The 17561-nt window shown below is 36.2% G+C and overlaps 1 protein-coding gene across 1 annotated transcript; it reads right to left on the bottom strand.

The window, feature by feature from the left end:
- Positions 1–4819: 4819 nt before the first annotated feature.
- Positions 4820–12497, bottom strand: LOC107761781 (uncharacterized). Its single transcript, XM_016580058.2, has 11 exons — positions 12334–12497; positions 11904–11935; positions 9616–10183; positions 9401–9520; positions 9031–9079; positions 8134–8348; positions 7957–8025; positions 7104–7198; positions 6786–6879; positions 5951–6020; positions 4820–5814 (listed from the first exon to the last, which is right to left on the bottom strand). Exons 3-11 carry the CDS (start codon positions 10156–10158, stop codon positions 5015–5017), a joined length of 2055 nt encoding a protein of 684 aa, XP_016435544.1. The 5' UTR covers positions 10159–10183; positions 11904–11935; positions 12334–12497; the 3' UTR covers positions 4820–5014.
- Positions 12498–17561: the final 5064 nt, after the last annotated feature.

Raw genomic sequence — 17561 nt, 5'->3', positions numbered from 1 at the left:
CTACGGAAGCAATTCACCCTGTAAGGAGATTGGTAGAGCAGTATAGGGAGAGGAAGAAGGACTTAGATATGGTGTTCATTGATCTAGAGAAAGTATATGACAAAGTTCCGAGTTCTATGGAGGTGTTTGGAGGCTAGGGATGTTCTGGTGGCTTACACTAGGGTGATTAAGGACATGTATGATGGAGCTAAAATACGAGTGAAGACCGTGGGGGAGGGGGATTTGGACCACTTTCCAATTGTGATAAGGTTGCACCAGGGGTCGGCTCTTAGCCTATTCTTATTTGCCTTGGCGTTGGACATGCTGACGCGCCACATTCAAGAGGAGGTGCCATGGTGTATGTTATTTACAGATGATATTATTCTGATTGAAGAGACACGAGGCGGAGTTGGTAGTGAAAATAGGGGCCTGCGCACCGATTATAACACGATGGTGGTGAAAATACTGTAATACTGTATATATATAGACCATCTGCTCTCTTGACTGGAAGAAGACAATACTCAATTGAATATAAAGTCCTGATAAGGAAGAATACTGTAACTTATGAGAATAGGATAATGTATATAAATTCGAGAGTGTGAACTTCTCTTTATGCCTCGTTATCAAACATATTTAGTTACAAGATCATGCCAAAATGAAGGAAGGGCTTAGCCTTAACATATCTTATCACAATCTTTCCAATCACCAAGTTGAACTCACCTCTTCGCAACCTTAATCTACAATAACGATAATAATACTATCATTAAGTTACGAAAGGTACAACTATCGCACAATGAACGACAAGCTTATTTTGTATTAAAACGGGTAGCATCTCCCCTATAATCTTTACTTCCTCCAAATTCAAGATAACACCAACAACACAAGAACGCAACAATAACAACATATATACATTATTTTTCAACTTTATATACACCACAAAATACTATAAAATAGCCTAACACATCCCAATCTCTTCATACACAAAACGACTACCATAGTAGTTTCAAACAACCCGAAAATATTACGAACAACGACCAGCCCACCATCCTGCATTTATATGGTATTTCTCCACACACTTTCTCCTCCAACACTCTACAAAATAGTAGTAAAATACGCAGCCCAACAGCAACACAAAACAGCACAAAATATTCTGCTACAAGTGAATAACTCGAACTCACGGCTTTCGATCACCGTCCCGTGAGTTCATACAAATATAGAACGGCTTACCATGCATTTACAACAGAACAAAATGGATGAAAGAGAGAAGTAAACTTACCTTATTATTGGATAACTCAACTCCTATCTTGGTTCTTCAAACTCTAGGTTTTACCTCCAATTAGAACTTGAAAGGGAGAGAAAATCAATTAGGATTTGTGGGCAATTATTGGGAGAATTTTTGCAGAGTTTATGTCTGGTTATTATACCCTATTAGCAGTCTAATATATGAAGGAAATAGGCCTTTAAAAGGCCTCTTTGGACGACCCGAACTGGACAATTTTTGGACTCTCATTTAAGCAAGTAGGCGACACACCTACTTGTCACCTAGCAGTCTACGCAGTCTCGCAAAAATGCCCATATCTCTCTACTTCGATATCGTATTGACAAACTGTTTAATGCGTTACAAAATAGACACATAGATATTCAATTCGATTGGTGGAACACCCCATAAATCTAAGTATATTGATAGAAAATTGCAGTTACATTTGACCCAAAGTTTCAGTAAAACTTATGAACGTAACTTGTGATGACTTTCATCGACTTTTGTTCCACAACTCGCTTGACTTCAAAACATAACACACGACTATCATACGACTAACATAACTCATAACATAACCTCCTTATCATGTTAAGAACCCCAGTCTCATCCCAAAAGTATATGTTATAACATTCCCAACTTGTCGACTTTCGACGAAATATTATTTTCTTCAATTCCTTTAGCTTCTGAACCTTCCAACCCTCTTTGTACTTGTTGTTCATGATCTTCAATATTTGTAACCTCTGAGGTAACATGATTATCTTACTTTATATATTTTCAAAGATAATCTCATTTTTGGTCCTACATTAGTTTGCTCACGACACACTTTTACGTAAGAAAATATAGGGTGTAACATAAAGAGACATTCAGTTGATCAAGATAAACAATTACATATTTTGCGAACGAATAGGTACGCTTTCATTTTATTTTATTGTAAGTTGGAAGGGGTGTGCTTCCCCTACTATATTATGAATTTTCAAGTATTCGTGATTCGTGATTCTCTTATATTTGAATGCGAAAGGGGTTGAATGTGTGATTCCCTTATTGAATAATGAATTCTAAAGGGGTGTGATTCCCCTTTTCGTGAATTCTTTGTTATTAAGATTGATTTAAATTTATAAAATGGATATGGTATAAGATTGAATAAATGCGAGTATTTAATTTTGTAGGAATAATTTTTCCGAATATCAAAATGGATAGATACTTGATCAAGTTAAACAATGGCCAACCAAGTTCTAGTTCAACCATCTGCTAATTCACATATAGTTGCAGAAGTTCAAAGAGAAGCAATTTCTTCCCCTCCTTCAAATGTTAATAGTGCTCTTAGGTTGGTATCTCTTGAAACAAATCCTAATGAAGCTCATAAAGAATGATCTACGTAATAGCATTTAGTTTGCAATATAGAGCATAATGTATTTGCAATTGTAAGTAATGATGCTATTATGGATCGCTTTCAAAATATGAAAGCTCGTCGAGTACAAATGTAAATTGATGATGTATTTTTGAGATAATGGAATTGGATAAATTTTGCTAGCCAAGTTATAGTTTTTGTAAAATTTTATATCATGAAACTGAATGTTTATCTTTGAAGCATATTTGTCTTTGAAGTAATAGTGCACCCATCTTCTCGAATTCCTGGATTCATCTCTGGACAAGGCTACTTTTCAACCAGTCCTTCAACAGAGGGTTTCAGATTCAACGCATTCTTGCTGGTGGGAAGAAAGCACAACTGAGGTTAGTTATAATCACACAACAAACGAACTGTACCTTTGGCAAAGCTGAAGTATGACTTCTACAGACTACAGCAGTGCTCAAAATTCCACATCCAGTTGATGTGTATCTAGCATAAGTAAAATCATGAATGTTTATTATGTCGAAGAACAAATAGGTTTTGCAGCAGTGAACCACAAAAAAGTTTTAGACAAGTGATTTGAATGAGACAGTTTTATACCTCGAATGTTTCGTGAAAAGCGTTTCATTTAAACCACTTCATTGTTTAAAACTCTTTAACTTAAAATATTTAAGATAATGAGAATTCAAGAGTTTTAAGGGCGTGCATAATTTGGTAAATACCGAATTATCGTACTGAAATTGAAAATTTTAGTATTCGGTATTCGATATTTTGGTATTCGGTATGGTATTTGGTTTAAATTTTTTAAAAAATTGGTATTAGATATGGTAATAAGTATTTTAAAATGAAATACAAAATATCGATACCGTACCGAAATATATATTATATTACACAATATATATTTTATTAATTATAACATAAGTATATGAAATCTAAAATTTTACTTTTCTTTATTCTCTAAATTCATCAATTAATTCTAAGCAAGTAACAAGATATTTCTCTAAGTTTTCTCTGTATAGGTTGGTATATGCTGGTTTTGGACAAAACTTTTGTCAACAAACGTTTTTAGTTTTGTACTTTTGAGTACTTTAATTAAGAATATTACCGTCTATGACTCTATGCACCAGTTAGTATTCGAACCGAATAAATCGAAGTTATCGAACCAAATAAACCGAAACCGAAAGCAGAAAAACCGAATCATACCGAATTTAATTAGGTACGGTATTGGTATAGCATTTTACGAAACCGAATACCGAAAATACCGAACCGAAATATCTAAATACCGTACCGTACCGTACCCAACGACGAACACCCTAGTTTTAGGTTCTTTCTTTTGACTAATGGAAAGATTTTTGCGCAATCATGTTACTTAGACAAGTGTTTACATTAAAATTACATTCTTTGGATGATTTTGCCATGTCACTGCGCGTGAAGTTCATATTTTTTATTTGTTTTATTGGTTAGACAGTAGGTGTTTACTAGGCACATTCTGATATATCTTGGGGTGTATAATTGGAACAACCCGTAATAAAAGTGTTAAAATAAAAATTCACTACAACTTTAAAGGGCCGGTTATATATTTGAAAAATGCTTAAAAGTGTAAAAAAGAAACTAAGCCTCACCATATATCATGATCAACAAGTCTCATATTATTGAAGACGGGAACCTTTTCTCGATAACTCAAAATCCTAATACATTATTTGAGATCTTTTACCATTCTATAGGTCACTCAACCCTAATAAAATCTTCACAATAAATTCCAATCTAAGTTGGAATTTTTTTTAATAAAAAAATAGGATTGACTCATTCAGCATCGTGTACACTATAGATATTTTAGTTTTAAGAAGAATTTACCACTTCATTTGAATTTTACGTTATGTTAGGTATTTTGGGTTGTTCAGATGTTTTAGGAAGAACCTTGTATGGTTAATAAAATTTCCAAATTCCAATTGAAATTTCTCAATCATACTTTCTAACCTCTTTGCTATTTAAATCTAGGATTAATGAAAATTTTCAATTATACTTTCAAACTCCTTGTTACTTCATCTTATAAAAAAAACTAACAGTTGCCAGATCATTATATATTGTAAATAGAACTATATAAAAACCAACTTCTTAGTGCTTGGTACAAAGATAACCATGACATCTCTCTCTCTCTCTCTCTCACACACACACACACACACACATATATATATATATATTAAAAGAACAGATGAAACTAGTGCTTGGTAAAAGTTCCTATTTGCACTGTCTGTTTCAAGCACAAGCAGTTATAGTATAGAAACAAGGGAAGAAAAAAGATCTCCTTTTAATACAAAACCAGTAAAATTTATAGGAAAAAAGGAAACTTGCTTGATTAAAGTATCTAAACATGCAACTGCTACTGATCAGAAAAACACCATGAAATCATGTTATCTTGAAATAATATTTCAGTCGAACTGAATATCATCGATAGGGTCCATTTCTCCGTTCCAATAAAGCAATTTTTCATTGGATTGCTGGTTGTTGCTATGAGTATCATTCACCATTAACGTGCCGTTCAAATGAGATCCAATGTGAATTCCAGAGAAAAGACTTACACCATTCAAGTTGTCTGATTCTAACTGATCCATGTAATAGCTTTTCTCAACCATTCCATCAGTTTCAAAACCATAGCAGTACTTACCTTTATCATCAGCCTTCTTCTCCTTCTGTTTCAGAACGTCGTTATCATCAATCGCATCTTCAGCAGCAGCAGCAGCTATGTTTTGAGAAGTGACAACATCTTCTTTAACCTTCACTCTATCAGCTGACGCAGCATTTGAGATGATGACTCTATCAGTAGAAGATGGTTGAACTAGAAATGACCTAATGGAAGAAAAAGGAGGAGTTGTGGTGATTGGCTGATACATCACAGGCTCGGTCGAACCAAGCAGAAGAGATGTCTCCCCTGAATTTGTCATTTGTTTCTTTCTTTTAGGTTCGACAATGTCGACTAAGTGAACCGGCCTTTTGGATGAAGCAGTAGAGGCAGTTGGCGATGTAGCACGATGGGATAAACTCGAACTTTCTGTTTCTTCATTAGATGACAAAGGAGTATAACTTATTACAGAAGAGTCCTCATCTTTTGCGTCGTCATATAAGTATGATTGCTCTTGCACTGGATGTTGTTGAGGTTCTTCTTTTACACCTGAATTATTATGTGTCACACATGATGCAAGAGATTGACGAAATAACCTGGCCATAGCTTCTGAAAAATTATAAAAGAGTTAGTTGCAATTATCTCTCAACAAATGAGTTTATATTCATTTTACTTCTCCTTCTAAAATTTAAAACATGATATGCAAAGAATGCCTTGGCACAATAAGGTTAAGTTATTTCATTACCTGCAGGTCCGATCCCATATTTCTTGCTGTAGTCCATTAGATCTTTCATGTTGTTGACTATTTCTGCTGTCTACAACTCATCAAAAAAGAGTAAATATGTAATTCGGCACGGTCAAGAAGTTCACAGATTAGGATGTCTAACCTATTGATAACAAACATTCACAAAAGAGTGAGTCCCCCAAGCATGTCAAAGACAAACACAAACGGTAGCCAGGCAAAAGGTTAAAAAAGCCCCTTCTCTAATTTAATGAGACCTTTCCTATTTCTCACTTGTGGTTTCTTCTCGAAATTCTTTTAACGTGTCAATAGAGTCTTGAGATCTTTTTCGTTTTCCCTTTCTTAAAGTTCATCGAAAGGGAGCCTTGAAGCAACGGTCAAGTTGTCTCCGTGTGACCTATAGGTCACGGGTTTGTAGGCTGTCTATACCACACCCCCTTAGAGTCCGGCCCTTCCCGGACGCATGACCGCGGGATGCTTTGTGCACCGGGCTGCCGTGTCATAATGTTAGTTTACATGTTAAAACAACTATCAGCTTACAGCAAAGATTTTTTCAATTGAATGTCAGTACTTTAAAACAATAGAATTCCCTTAAACATCTTGTTAACGAACTGTTACATTTTGCATCTGCAATCTCAAGTAATTGAAATGACAGCAGAGATGAAACTATCGTGCATGCTTTTATTATTGAGTCACAATAAACAAGTCTTTTCTATTGAGAATTTTAATATAAAATCCTCGTCGCCTTTTTTTTAATCCAAAATTTCAATTCCACATAGCATTCTGATATGCATATAATCCAATGACAGGATGATTAGACTGCATAAATGCCTAATACCTGGAGGCAACGGACATAGCGCTTGGTATAACCAAGGTCATTGATCAAAGACTTGTCCAAAACTCTTGCTAATTGTCTTATTGATAAAGTAAACCTGCAGCCGTCCGACAGATACAGTTCACAAAGGGTCAAAACTAGAACAACATGGTTTCACTAAAGTGTGAAGAATAACCTAAATGCATATAACGAGCACCACCAATATGAAATATTATACAGGACCGGTGTCCGAATAATGTCATCAAAGACAAGTATAAAAGAAAAGATACGTGGGGTTTATCACCTAAATGTGAACATGAAACAGTTGGATAGACAACTTACTTGTTGGAGTTTCTTTTAAATTCTTCTGAAGCAATCCCTGAGCAACTCTTAACAAAAGCTTGGTATTTCTGGATTGCTTCCCTGAGTTGATGAACCTGGATAAATTATGTTTTACAATTTTCAATGAAGTCTGTTCTTTTCAAACTCACAAAAAAGCAACCTTAATAAGGACAACAACAAGAATAATGATCTAATACCATATATATCAAACGTTCAAGCATTCAAGTATTTAGAACTAGTTAAAAATCTTATTCCGATAAGAGATTTTAAAAAAAGAAGGGACAATTACCTCACTGGGCCGCCTCCAAAATAAAAGCCGGTAAATATATATGTTTTGTATATATATAGTATACGTACTATATACAAAATCAGTGTATATGTTGGCTGTTCATGTAATAAAAGTCCTTTAAAGAATCTTCCTTATAACCATCAGTCGTAACCATCAAGTTCGAGGTGATGAGTTGCATGAAGTTTAAGGTTAGAAAGTAGTCAAGATCACGAGCTCATACGAAGGAAATGCTGGTGTAATGCTATGTAAGACTCGTTAAGCACTCAAGTACCTAAGACTAATTAAAATCAAATTATTCCAATAAGATATTTAAAAAAGAAGGGATAATTATCTTACTGGGCAGCCCTCCAAAATAATAGCCAGTAAATGTATATGTTTTGTATATTGAGTATAAATATACATAAATATACATATAATATAGTTACTATATACATAATCAATGTGTGTTTTGTATATGTTGCTTGCGCCAGCAATTAGAGGCGATGAGTTGCAAGAAGTTTAAGCTTAGAAAGTAGTCAAGATCACTAGCTCCTACGAAGGAAAAGCTGGTGTAGTGTTATGTACCTGGGGAGTAACTGATCTTCGATTAATAAGCACCTCGTGAGATGAACAGCAGAATTCCCAGATACAAACCTATCACAGTAAAACAGAAGAAAGGATGTTCTTTCATCAATCATTTTGGAACAAGTTCAAGTACTTTACAAAAGATAAACTTAGGACTATATCTTATCAACATTTAACCTTTAGATCTGAAGAAAACACAATCTTGAGCCGGCCTTCACGGACCACTCGTGCTGCCTCATATACACTTTCTTCTATTACTTTTGTGTAGTTCAAAACAATGTGACCAGACGGCGTATAATACTCTTCAGGAATATCAACATAAAGAAGCTCGTCCAGTATACCTGTATCATACTTAATTTTGCATACCCTAGGTTGAACTTCTGCACTGAGCTCTAAAATTCACAAAAACAAATCAGTATTTCAGACAGTGAGCAGCAAATTTTCAACGTAATCATCTTGACCTAGCGTAGCTAGGATTTGAAGCTTGTGGGTTCGGAATTCTAGTCCTTTTAAGCTAATAAGTTCTAAATGAATAATTTTTATATATAGTTCGCTAGATTTCTTAAGACAAATACAGGGTTTGGACCAAACCTACTGGATTCGGATGAATCCACAACCGAAAGGCTATATCCGCCCCTGCCTTGTATATATAGCATTTTCCATCTACTTTATGACAATTCTCACTACTTAATAGTTAATACTATGATATAAACTCCCAAGTCAAAACTTCCATAACTAGTGCTGCCACCTTAAATAAGGCAGCCCGGTGCACAAGGCAGCCCGCGTTCACGAAGGATCCGTGGAAGGGCCGTATCGCAAGGGATGTGATGTAGATAGCCTACTCTAATGCAAGAGTTAGTAGTTGCTTACACGGCTCGAACCCGTGGCCTATTGGTCACACGGAGACAACTTTACCGTTGCTCCAAGGCTCCCCTTCTGCTGCCTCCTTAAATATTTATTATAAAAGTAAATACAGATCTACCATAGTAAGAAACCAAAAGGAGCCTATGTTAGCTAATAACTTATAGGACTCAAAATTATCCAACCATCACCAATTTAATAAAGAGTACATACCAAAACCAGCAGTAGGCCTCACTTTGCAGATCTCACAGTACCATGCCTCCTGCAGTTAATCTAATTAGAATCTGAAAGGAAAACCAGCATTCCAAAGACGATATTCATGCTAGATAGGATACTTAAATACTTTATAAACCATATAGAAAATGATGTCAAATCTTGAGATCACATATGTCAATGTAAAAACTCTTTAGTCATTTTTGAATATTCCAAATACCAGATGGTTAAAAAAAGGGACAACAATTTCTCACAAGGACAAAATACTCCTATGGAAGAAAACTTGATAATGATTGAATCACAGTGTTTGCCACTAGGCGTAGGCGGAATCCAGGCCCCAAAAAATTGACTAGAAGATTAGGCTACAAACCTGAGGGAAAAGACAACTTATCCGTTGCCTATTTTTATTCAATGAAAAGCACGTTCTTATCTTGGCATTGGGAGCAAAAAATTCTGCAACTAAATTCCTCCAAAACTCGATATCATTGTCCTGCATTTTCAGGTACCATAAGATCATATAATGAATTAGCAAAACAACAGTCTATATAAAAAGAACTCATGTTTCTTTTACTTGGAATATCTTACTCTTGGTCTTTGATTCTGAAGGTACATGTATTGTTTCAAACGTTGAGCACACATTCCTGGCTTATATACTGATCTTCCATCAGCCGCAATTTCTGAACGTTTCTCATGAGCTGTCCTCTCTAGTTGCATTTGCTGCTGTAAAAGCCACATCAATGCTTTTGGAGGCTGAGATGCTAAGTTCATTTGAGGAAAAGTAGGGGGAAACGAGTCTTGGATGAGCGGCTGTTTGTCCTTCCTCAAAGAATGTTCTGGAATCATCGGTGGAACTGAACATTCACGTTTTATTATGACCGTAGTTTTTTGTTGCTCTGGTGACTGAAGCACACTCGTACTTGGACGAGACTTGCTCGTCACCTTATCCAAGTCCTCCAATAATTTTGGATTCTCCTCATGAAATGGTTTTGCACTCATTGAGCTGTCCTGAATCTGTTGGAATTTCTGCGATCTGCGCCGTGACTTTGGCTCATGCTGCTGCCGAGCTACCAGTTTCTGCTCGTCGAACAACGGGGTGGAAGGAGCAAGTTTGCTGTTATCAGAGCTCATTTTGATTCCCTCCAATTACCACAAACTTCATGAATCAGACAAACATCATTTAGTCAATCATTTCAGAATAATAATTTAACCATAAATGGTATGATTAGATGAATATTAATCGACAAGCAACTTCTCACCTCTATTTTAAAGTTCAGGTGAGTAAAGTGTAACTTGTTGGATTGCTATGAGAACTTCTAGTTGATGAAATGATGTACATTTTATGCATAAGATTGTGTCCTAAAGCAAATAAAGCTTACTCTAGGTGTGCGGAACAAAGTCCCACCCTAGACGTTAATAAGAAAAAGAGGCTACTTATAAGGTGGCGTGAGGCCTTTTGAGAAAACCCCTGCAAGCTTGGCCCAAGACGGAGAATATCATGTCATGTTATAAGTATTTTTAAGCTGGCTTAGCCCAAACCCGAATTTAACATGTATACTCATTGATTTTAGTATTTAGCTAAACTCTTGCTTCGTAAACATGAAACAATTTATTCTACTCTTCCACCTAAAAGTTTTTAACGCTTCAGTGACTTATTCACAAATCTAGACCTAGCAGATTTTTCCACTCTCCTTTTTGAGAGAATGTATCTTAGTTAAACTCTCCCCTCGATCTTCTTCAAATGAAATGCGAATTGTCATAAGAATTATTTTTCATGTAAGTCTAATGAATTAAGCAATGTACTAGCATTAACACCAAAACCTTTTTCAATGAACTAATGATCTACTCATCTGAAATAACATTAATAAAGAAGTTGGCGGTCTAAAATGTATGAATATCAAACTATGGAATTTAGATGGTATCATCACAAAGTTAGCGAGTTAGCAAAATTTCATTAATTCCATTTAATTTTTTAAGATTACTTACCACTATCAAACGAAGTTTAGGCATCAACGCCATGAAATAAGAAGTCAACATTGATATAAACACCTTACACTTAGCTTATATGCCAAATTTGGGAAATCTACACTTGGATTTAGAGCGAACAAACTTAATCCAGTTCGGTAATCCTACTTTGCCAAAAGTTCAAAGTCTATTTTTAAAGATGAATGTCGATCTATAATGACCAAAAATCTAGAATTAATTCTAGATTAAGTTTGTTCAGACAACTATACATGCCTATATTAAATATAGGCATGTATTTTGCCAAACAAGGATTCATCATAATCATAATTAACTCCCAACGTTTTAGCAAACAAAAAATCAAACTTACATTGAATCGAACTAGATGTAGCCCCGTTAATCTTCAAACATGGATTTTAATCCCATAAATGCTAGGTGAGTGCAGTAGTTCACTAACTATCACTAGATTGTTAAAACAAGGTAAAAATAAAAACCAAAAGACAAAAGAAAGGAATAAAAGGACAAAACTCCACAACTTTTTTTTCCTTTTCTGCCTTAGGGTATCTGAAGCCCACTGGGCCGACTAATTCAGACTCGCGTCTTCCTACCAAAAAGTTATCGAACTGAGAGCACTAGTGATAAACATCATTACGATTGAGTTTAATAACAGGGTTAGAGCTGAGCATTCAAAACCCCGACCTTCCCTCTCCAAACAATATTTCACGGTCCGCTAATCAGCGACTTGACTAATATAGATTTAATAAGGATAACATGGAATAAACTCTCATTTTCAACTCTCTATACCATTAACAATAAATAAATTTAAAAAAAAAAAAAAAACAAGTGCTAAGTTCCAAAAGCTCCAGATTTCATCACAAAGATTAATTAGAAAATATGAAAAGAAAACAATGTACCTGTAAAATGCAGAGTTCACCACCTTCAAATGCTGCAGAATTCAAGTAACACCAAAATCATTCATCTTACTAAAACAAAACAGAAACTGATTTTTTTTTTCTTTTTTCCTGAACGAGCTATTAACAACTAATTACTACTACACCACAATCCCAAACTTAAGTTGGGGTACGCTATGATATAAATTGGCTAGTTTTACGCTGGCTGCCTTACCGCAACCCTCCTCTTTTAAACGAGCTATTAAATAACACATAAAAGAATTTCAACCAGATTTAATCAATTTTTTTAAACGAATGTGTATAAACACAGAATTCACCACCTCAACTGTTGCAAAAATTTCAAGAAGCAGCAAAGTCATGCATTAAACTTAAACAAAGCACAAACTAAAAATAATTTCACGAACATTCAAAATAAACAGAAAGAAAACTTTACCAGGAAATTAAATAAAACTCGCTAATGGATTTGCATGTAACAACAACTCTTTCTTCCTTCGATCATTACTAGGAATAAAGAAAAAGGAGCAGTGAAATGCTTTAAAAAGAAGTTTGCTGTGTGTTGTTCTCTTTTTGTACGTAGTATTTTGCAACGTGTACTGAGTGAAGCATCCATTTGAGCGTTACGTTTCACACTCATAATTTTGACTTATAGAGAGTAGTGCCAAATTAGTGAAAAGTTTGCTTTACTGGTTTCGGTTAGCATTTATAAACTGTGGTGGATTTATTATCATAATTCTCAACTGTAGATATAGATGTATTTAATAATTCACTACTAGAAATTCGGCAAAAACCGACCAAGGTCGATCGACCAACTTTGGTCGGTAAAAAAACCGACCAAAGTTGGTCGGTTTTTCAATTTTTTTTTTTTTTTTTTTTACGAAACCGACCAACTTTGGTCGGTTTTCTTTGGCGCAAAAATACGGGAAACTATTTTTGAGTCCCGCGAATTTTATGTTTCAAGAAACCGACCAACTTTGGTCGGTTTTTCAATTAATATAAATAAAAATTAATATTTAAAAAACCGACCAAAATTGGTCGGTTAATTCGGCGGGTCATTTAAAAAAACCGACCAACTTTGGTCGGTAATTTTACTTTTTAATAAAACCGACCAACTTTGGTCGGTTATTTTCGTGCGAAAATACAATTAAAGAGTATAAATCAAATAAAAGACAGTCTTAAAACAAAATGTACCAATGATCTAGTGGTAGAATAGTATCCTGCCACAGTACAGACCCCGGTTCGATTCCCAGATGGTGAATCTTTTTTTTACATAATTAAAATACCGACCAACTTTGGTCGGAAAAAACCGACCAACTTTGGTCGGTTTTTTTTGCAATATTTTTTTTTTGAATTTAATTGACCGACCAAAGTTGGTCGATAATTTCCGACCAACTTTGGTCGGTATTCCTTTCTGACCACAAAAATACCGTCCACACGTAAATGGTCGCGTTTTGGTCGGTTTTTGGCCATTACCGACCAACGTTAGTCGGTATTTTTGGTCGGTTTTTACCAGATTTCTAGTAATGATTTTAACTCGAATTATCTATATGAGAAAATGTTCAAATTTAGCCATCGACTATTGAATATGTTTTATATATACTCTCTATTACACTACTAAAAAAACAAGAGTTAACGACCGACAAGTCTAATCTTATTAGCGACTATCAAAAATTATGTTAGCTATGAGCGATTTAGCGATAAATTAGCGACGAAGTTCGCAGCTAATTATAGTTATTTTTGTTGTGTTATACTTTATGGTATTATAAGACTATTGTCGTTAACAAATTATCTATATTTGATTTTGACTTTGAACATGAAATATATAGTCAAATATTTTTTTAAACCTCTCTGTCAGATATCTGTCAGATATACCTAATTAATATATAGTCAAATACAATATCAAAGTACAATATAAGAATATATAAACTTCTCATTCGGACTATTTAATATCTTTAACCTGAAGTTATATATTATATTTATAGTCACATATTTTCAGAGATAATTTTGAAAACCTCCATCTAGATTTGTCTTTGTAACACTTACTTTTCTTGTAATTTGAGATATGACACTTACCGACTCATAATTTTTTATTTTTCTTCTGTGGATAATGAAACTGATTTTAAATTGACAAATGTTGTATGTATTCAAATGCTCCCATTTGTAACTTTATGTTGTTTTGTTGCTCTTATTTTCCTTAAAAAATAAAAAAAATAAAAAAAATACTACTATATGTTAAGAAATATAGCTCAAAGTAACAATATAAAACAAGAAGATAAGTAATAAAATAAGAGAAGAAGAGATAACTTTCTTATTTTAAGTGTTCGGGTGTATCACATATCACATTTCATGACTCTATTTATACTATTACATAGAAGGTTACAAAAGGACTGTCTTAAACATGGCATTAATAATTGGGATCATGGAGAGAGGCTATGGAGGTGTGGGGGTTACAACTGTAACAGTGATTAGTAGTGGAAATAGTGAGAGGTTATTTACATCATGGGTAAAAATAATAGGAGCACTTAGAGGAAGTTCGATGCAGTTTGGGTGATTATGGATAGATTGACCAAGTTAGCTCATTTCATCCCTGTGGTTACTACTTACTCTTCGGAGCAGCTAGCTTAGGTTTACATTCGCGAGATTGTTATGCTTCATGGCGTGCCGGTATCTATCATCTCTGACTAGGGCACGCAGTTCACATTGCGATTCTAGAGAGCCGTACAGCATGAGTTGAGTACTCGGGTGGAGTTGAGCACAATATTTTACCCTAAGACAGACGGACAGTCCGAGCACACTATGCAGACGTTGGAGGATATGCTTTGTGTGTGTGTGTGTGATGAATTTTAGAGGTTCTTGGGATCAGTTCTTGCCACTTGCGAAGTTTGCATACAACAAGAGTTATCAGTCGAGCATTTAGATGGCACCGTATGGGGCTTTGTATGGTAGGCAGTGCCAGTCTCTAGTGGGTTGGTTCGAGCCGGGCGAGGCTAGGCTATTGGGTACAGCCTTGGTTTAGGATGCTTTGGAAAATGTTAAATTGATTTAGGATCTACTTCTTACAGCCCAGTCCAGGCAAAAGAGTTGCGTGGATCGGAAGGTTCGCAATGTTGCATTCATAGTTGGGGAGCGGGTCTTGCGCCGGGTTTCGCCCATGAAAGGTGTTATGAGGTTCAGGAGGAAGGTCAAGTTGAATCCTAGGTATATCGGGCCTTTTGAGATTCTTGAGAGGGTTGGAGAAGTGGCTTACAGACTTGCACTACCACCTAGTCTCACTGCATTTCATCCAGTGTTCCATGCTTCCATGCTCCGAAAGTATCATGGCGATTCGTCCCATGTGTTAGACTTCAGCTCAGTCCAGTTGGAAAAGGATTTATCTTATGTTGAGGAGTCGGTGGCCATTTTGGACAGGCAGGTCCGAAAGTTGAAGCAAAGATCATCGCTTCAGTGAAAGTTTAGTTGAGGGATCATCCGGTCGAGGAGGCAACTTAGGAGACCGAGAATGATATGCGCAGCCGTTATGCTCATATTTTTACCACTTCAGGTATGTCTCTATACTCATTCGAGGACGAATGCTTGTGTTAAGAGGTGGAGGATGTAATGATCCGGGCGATTGTTTGAGAGTATTAGCCCCGAACCTCTATTTATTGATCCATCTATTTCATTTTTGGGTTTTTTGACTTGCCCGGGTGCTTAGTGTCGGATTCAGGAGAGTTTTGGAGTGGAATAGGACACACAGTCTCTAAATTGGGAGTTTAAGTTTTAGGAATTTACCATAGTTTGAATTGTGTGAAGACGACTCCGAAATGGAGTTTTGACAGTTCCAATAGCTCCATAGGGTGATTTTGGTCTTAGGAGCATGCTCGGATGTTGATTTGGAGGTCTGTAGGTCATTCTGGCTTTAATTGGCGAAAGTTGGAAAATTGAATAATTTTTTGAAAGTTTGACCGGGAGTGAACTTTTTGATATCGGGGTTGGATTCTAATTTCGGAAGTTGAAATAGGTCAGTAATGTCAATTATGACTTGTGTGCAAAATTTGAGGTCAATCGGACTTGATTTGATAGGTTTCGGTGCCGAATGTAGAAGTTCGAAGTTTTATAGTTCATTAGGCTTGAATCGATGTGCAATTCATATTTTTAGCGTTGTTTGATGTGATTTAAAGGCTCGACTAAGTCCGTATGATATTTTAGGACTTGTTTGTATATTCAGACGAGGTCCCGGGGGTCTCGGATTGGTTTCAGATGATTAACGGATCAAGTTGAGGCTTAGAGAATGGCTGAAGTGCACCAGTTCTGGTGCAATCGCACCTGCGCAAGTTTGACCGCAGGTGCGAGCTCACAGAAGAGAGCGGGTAGGCACAGATGTGGGGCTGGAGAAGGTGGCCAGTGGTCACAGGTACTACGAGGAGGTCGCAAAAGCGGTGTCGCTTCTGCGGAAGGATGAGCTCAAAAGCGGACTTGGTCCGCAAGAGCGCATGCGCATAAGTGCTCCTTGGCCGCAGGAGCGGAAGTGTAGATACGCATTTGGGTCCACAGAAGCGGACGTGTATGGACTAAGTGAGAACCGCACATGCGATGGAAATTCTGTAGGTGCATAGCCGCAAAAACGGCTGTGGGTTTGCGGGTGCGAATTCACTGGGCAGAAAAGGCCTAAGTCCGAGGGTTTGATTTCATTCTTCATTTCTGAACGAAGAGAGCTCGGATTGAGGCGAAATTTCGAGGGATTTCCAGAGAAAATATTTGGGTAAGGATTCTTGACTTGTTTTTGATTAATCTCCACTAAGATATCATTTATTCTTCATTTAATTAAGGATTTAGGTTGAGAAACGTGTGAAAAAGGTGGAAAAATCCTTAGGCCGAATTTTGAGGTTTTGATCAAACATTTTATATCGGATTTTAGTAATTTTGGTATGGGTGAATTCTATATCGAATGAGTGTTCGTATTTTGTGACTTTTACCCGATTCGAGACGTGGGCCCGGATTGACTTTTTGGGGCAATTTTTGATTCTTTGCTTAAGTCGTAGATTTATTATTTAAATTAGTTTCTTGTAGATGTATTCATAGTATGTAATTGCTTTTTGCTAGATTTGGGCCGTTCGGAGTTGAAAAATCGAGGGAAAGGCATTCTTATTGACTGATTGAGCTTGGTTTGAGGTAAGTGACTTGTCTAACCTTATGTGGGGGAAACTACCCTTAGGTTTTGGTACTGTTATGGTATTTGCAATACGTGAAGGCTGTGTTCGTGAGGTGATGAGTGCGTACTCGGGTTAAATGTTGAAAAATCTGGTTCTTGCTGAGTAGTTTTCTTTCAATTCCTTAACTGAGTTTCTCTAACATGTGTAGTCATCGTGTTTAGCCTAATGTCGCATGTCTATGTGTCTTAACTCTTACGTGCAATTTCTGCAACATGCTTAGTTGAATTACCTGCTTCCTTGATTTTGTATTCAGTCTTTAGCTGTAGGAGGATTCCTTGCTGTAAATTCATTGTTCCATAGGTTATGAGTGTGTATTTACTTTGGGACTATGAGGCGGTACCTCGGGAGCGCCCCTGTTGTATATTTACTTTTGGGATTACGGGACAGTACCTCGGGAACTCCCCCTGTTGTGAATATACTTTGGGACTATGTGGCGGAACCCCGGGAGTGCCCATGTTGCATATTTACTTTT

This window comes from Nicotiana tabacum, chromosome 13 (genome assembly GCF_000715075.1).
Source record: "Nicotiana tabacum cultivar K326 chromosome 13, ASM71507v2, whole genome shotgun sequence".
In the NCBI taxonomy this organism is placed as follows: Eukaryota; Viridiplantae; Streptophyta; class Magnoliopsida; order Solanales; family Solanaceae; genus Nicotiana; species Nicotiana tabacum.
Note: the sequence above shows the minus strand (reverse complement) of the source record. Positions and strands in the feature narration are given on the sequence as shown.

Coding starts and splice junctions, on each gene's coding strand:
- LOC107761781 (XM_016580058.2), bottom strand. CDS start 10,158: ATGAGCTCTGATAACAGCAAACTTGCTCCTTCCACCCCGTTGTTCGAC. Junction 9,521..9,615: donor TTCAGAATCAAAGACCAAGA/GTAAGATATTCC, acceptor CTGAAAATGCAG/GACAATGATATCGAGTTTTG. Junction 8,026..8,133: donor TGTTTTCTTCAGATCTAAAG/GTTAAATGTTGA, acceptor TTACTGTGATAG/GTTTGTATCTGGGAATTCTG.